The following is a 3621-nucleotide window of genomic DNA, read 5'->3' as shown; positions in this document are numbered from 1 at the left end:
TCAAGGATAATATTCTTAGTTTATTGTTCATCATATTAAAGGGCATTTCAGGATCTGAATTTCCTTTAAGAACCAAAACCAAACCCGAAACCATGACAACAACAAACAGAAAGAAAAGACCAAAGAGGCAGTAAATCTCTCTGCCTGCCCCTGTGCTGCTCTGAGATCTCATCCGATTTCCAGACAGAGAGCAGAAAGCGCCTTCGAAAGCTGCACTCTCAAGTGTGGAGGAGCTGTTGATGCCTCGCAGAGGCCTTCTTTTGGTTTAGTCTCCATGTATTATTAATTTGTGTTTCTATTTAACTCCAGCTATTAGTCCGTCTCTGCCAGACACCAAGCCTTTTCCAGGGGAGAAGGGAGGAGACAGGGTTGCTATTCTTAGGCATCCCTGTGTGGAATGAGGCTGGAGAAAAGGAAATAACACCACTTGGCTTCTTTAAAAATGACAGAGATGGTTTGGGGTGGATAACTCAGGGCTGGTTAACATGACCTTTCCCCTCAAGAAGGTAGAACAACACAGATAGGTTTCTCCAGAACTTAATTAAGCCTTCAGCAGTGAGCGTGGGAAAAATCGCAGACAAGAGGATGTAGAGAGAGCCCGCCCTTTGGGGGCGGGATGGCCTCGGGCAAATGTATATAAATTGGGGTGCACAGACGCTGGTGACCCCTTCTTCCTGTTTCCTGTTTTTGGGCACCGCGGGAACTTTGGTTGCGTGAGTGTGTTTTTTATATTAAAGTGGTGTCATCTTATACCAATTGGCCTGTATTAATTCGATCCGCCTTCAAGAGTCAGTTTTCTGTGCCGCCCTTGACACTGCCCATTTGCCACACTGGCTCGACAGTGTCTCATGTCTTCACGAGGCTCTTCCATACGATATCAGCAGGGACAGGGAGGTGAGCAACACAGACAACAGGGGCCAAGTAGGGTCCTCACTCGTTGCTTTCTTTCAATTTTCCATGAGAGGGTGAGGTAGCATTTTGAGATGTTTTTTCAGAGCCTGAGAAGTTAATAACCTGACACAGCAGGAGGAAAGCTGTGACAACTGCCACCGCTCGTTCACTCTTCCAAAGGCTAGTGCAGCTCAGTCATAATGGAAGTTCTTTAATGCTCCTGCTCCAAACCTCTTTCGATCAGAAAAGCCGGGAATCTGTAGGCAAGAAAGAAGCCTGTTAGGTTTTAGGCAGAAAGATTCAAATGTTAAAATGAACTGTTTCTTCCTGTTTCCGGTTCCTGTAGGCCAGCTTGTCGCTCACTATAAAACCAGCTCTCTAAGATTTCATTCAGAAAACCATAGAATGATAAATAATAAAAAGAAACTCTACAAATACAGAAAACATCTGCCAGCAAATTGCTGTCAGTGTCCTCTGATTCAGAAGGACAGGCCCCCTACACTGCCCCTGGGCTGCAGCACCAACTGTCTGTTCTGTGGAAGACGACACATGCTGTACAGACGGATGCACACTCTCTTCTTTCCTTACGTTACAGAATCACCTCATCCCTGTTCTTCTGGGATTGCAGATCCTTATTTTGCTTCTGTTTAGGTTTTCTACTTTTGTATTCAAGAGGACAGAAGAAGTAAGCTGCCTGTGCCTACGAAGAGCTTCTCCTAACTTAAAAAAAAAAATCCCTCTGGGAAAAAAATTAGAAAGTGTCTCTTTCAAAATTTAAGAAACCATTTTATCAAGAAAGGATAGATACTAACCTGATTGCTTTCTTTAAAAAAGTACCTCTTCTCTATGACCTGTGAGAAACAAGCAAAGATTTTTTTTTTTGGCTTAGCATATTTACCTGGACAAAGTGACTAATTATAATGTTCATAACTATAGGAAATATTGCCAAATTAAAAACCTTTTCAACAGCTATGGACATTTAATAGAATGAGCTAAAAACCTGGTGCTGGGGTTGGAGGAATGGCTCAGTAGCTGGACACTTGTTGCTTTTTGAGAGGACTGGAATTCGGTTCCCACCACCCACAGTGGGCAGCTCACAACCACCTGCAACCAGATCCAAGGAATCCCACATCGGCTTCTGCAGGCACCTATGCACATGTGGCATTCACTCAAACACACACACACACACACACACACACACACACACACACACACACACTCACACACACCTTTAAAATCTGATGCTAATGGGACCGGAACTGTGAGATTATTCCCACTAATGCCTACTCATTCCAAAAGGAAGGAATGATACACTAAACAACCAGGAGCAGGATACAGTGGCACATTGTATAACTGTGAGGCTCTGTAATCAATCCCAACACTCAGGTAGCAGAGGCAGGAAGATCAGGAATTCAAGGCAAGCCTGGGCAACCTATTGAGTTTCAGACCAGTCTGTGATGTGTAAGACCCTGCCTCAAAAGAAAACAAAACTTACAAATAAGTAACACATAAAAATCAAATAAGGACAGAATGACGTCCCACTGGGCTCCTAGAGCACTGCAGCAATTGGGCCAAGTTTCCTAGCAGTCAGTTCCAAAAGCATGCATAAGCCAATGCAAATCACGACAGCAGTGCAGGTATTCTCAAGAGGAGGCTGTGGGAGGCAGTGAGGAATTCTGTGCATCCTGCATGTGGACCATGGTACGCATCAAGCAGTGAGCTTCCCTTATATGGGCCTCGCTGGCTTCCTTACTCAGTAGTCGGCAGGAAGAACAGGCTGAAGCAGTGGATATACATTGCAGCTGGAGAAAGCTCATAGATCGTGCCCTAACACAGTGGGTTTGAGAACCACGCTTTCAGGTGATGGGGAGTATTATATAATACACAAAACCTCTCCTGCCCTGGCGGCGCTGCTGTGAGCACAGACTGAGGCATTCACATCTGGAGTGATGACGCTGAGGGTGCTGACCGAGAGCCCGGCGTCCTTTCAGGCCTGGGACAGCCTGCTCACAACAGACTAAAACACACATTATTCAGGTTCATTCTCTCTCGAAGACTATGTCTGGGTTAGTATTTAAGCAACACGAGACCCGGGGCAATGATGCATTCATCAGCCTTTGAGGCTGAAAAGCTGGTTTCTGGTTAGTATAACTTTGAAACACCAGCCCCCCCGAACCCCCAAGGACTGAGTCCTTCCCCATTCTCAGCAGGTCAGAAAAACCTTATTCTGCCGCAAAATTACGACCAGCTGAGAGAATCCAGAGGACTTCGACCCCTCTGGCATTCTGGAAGGTTTAATCCACAAAGGGCAAACTGTGTTGCCAGGTGTTTCGGTTTTATATCCAGGACATGCTGTACAAACCAGGCTGTCTCCTTTCTGATAGACTCTATGAGATTTAGACAACAAAGGTAGCTTTTTCTTTTGCTGAGAATTCTTTACCCCCAACTTACAAGGTCCTCTTTTATGTATGATGCTCCTTTCTTAGATCCAACCAAAGTACTATTCATTTATTTTAAATAAAGCATTGCTGAGAGCTTAGATCATGACAGTCTAAAATCTATTATTTCTCTAGGATGGGACCTACAGATTTTAATTTTAACACTTAAAATAAGCAGGGTGGTGGTGGTGCACATCTTTTATCCCAGCATACCGGAGGCAGAGGCAGGCAGATCTCTTGAGTTTGCAGCCAGCCTGGTCTAGAGAGCGAGTTCCAGGACAGCCAGGACTAC

The 3621-nt window shown here is 45.0% G+C and overlaps 1 protein-coding gene across 2 annotated transcripts in view; it reads right to left on the bottom strand.

Moving 5' to 3' along the window:
* The window catches only part of Rabl3 (RAB, member of RAS oncogene family like 3), a 31645-nt gene continuing 28024 nt past the window's right edge, over window positions 1-3621 (bottom strand). The window contains exons 7-9 of one of the 2 annotated variants that reach the window (XR_003378366.1): window positions 1704-1742; window positions 790-1148; window positions 1-584 (exon numbers count right to left, since the gene is read on the bottom strand). Coding sequence is in view for 1 of the 2 variants with exons in the window: in XM_005344964.2 (XP_005345021.1) it covers window positions 1083-1148; window positions 1704-1742 (105 nt within the window). In the remaining variant the exon portion in view is untranslated. Of the gene's footprint in view, window positions 1149-1703; window positions 1743-3621 lie in introns of both variants that reach the window. The other variant, XM_005344964.2, reaches the window with a different exon arrangement.

Source organism: Microtus ochrogaster, chromosome 2, assembly GCF_000317375.1.
Source record: "Microtus ochrogaster isolate Prairie Vole_2 chromosome 2, MicOch1.0, whole genome shotgun sequence".
Lineage (NCBI taxonomy): Eukaryota > Metazoa > Chordata > Mammalia > Rodentia > Cricetidae > Microtus > Microtus ochrogaster.
The sequence above is the reverse complement of the archived record's forward strand: the minus strand, read 5'-3'. Positions and strand labels throughout refer to the sequence as shown.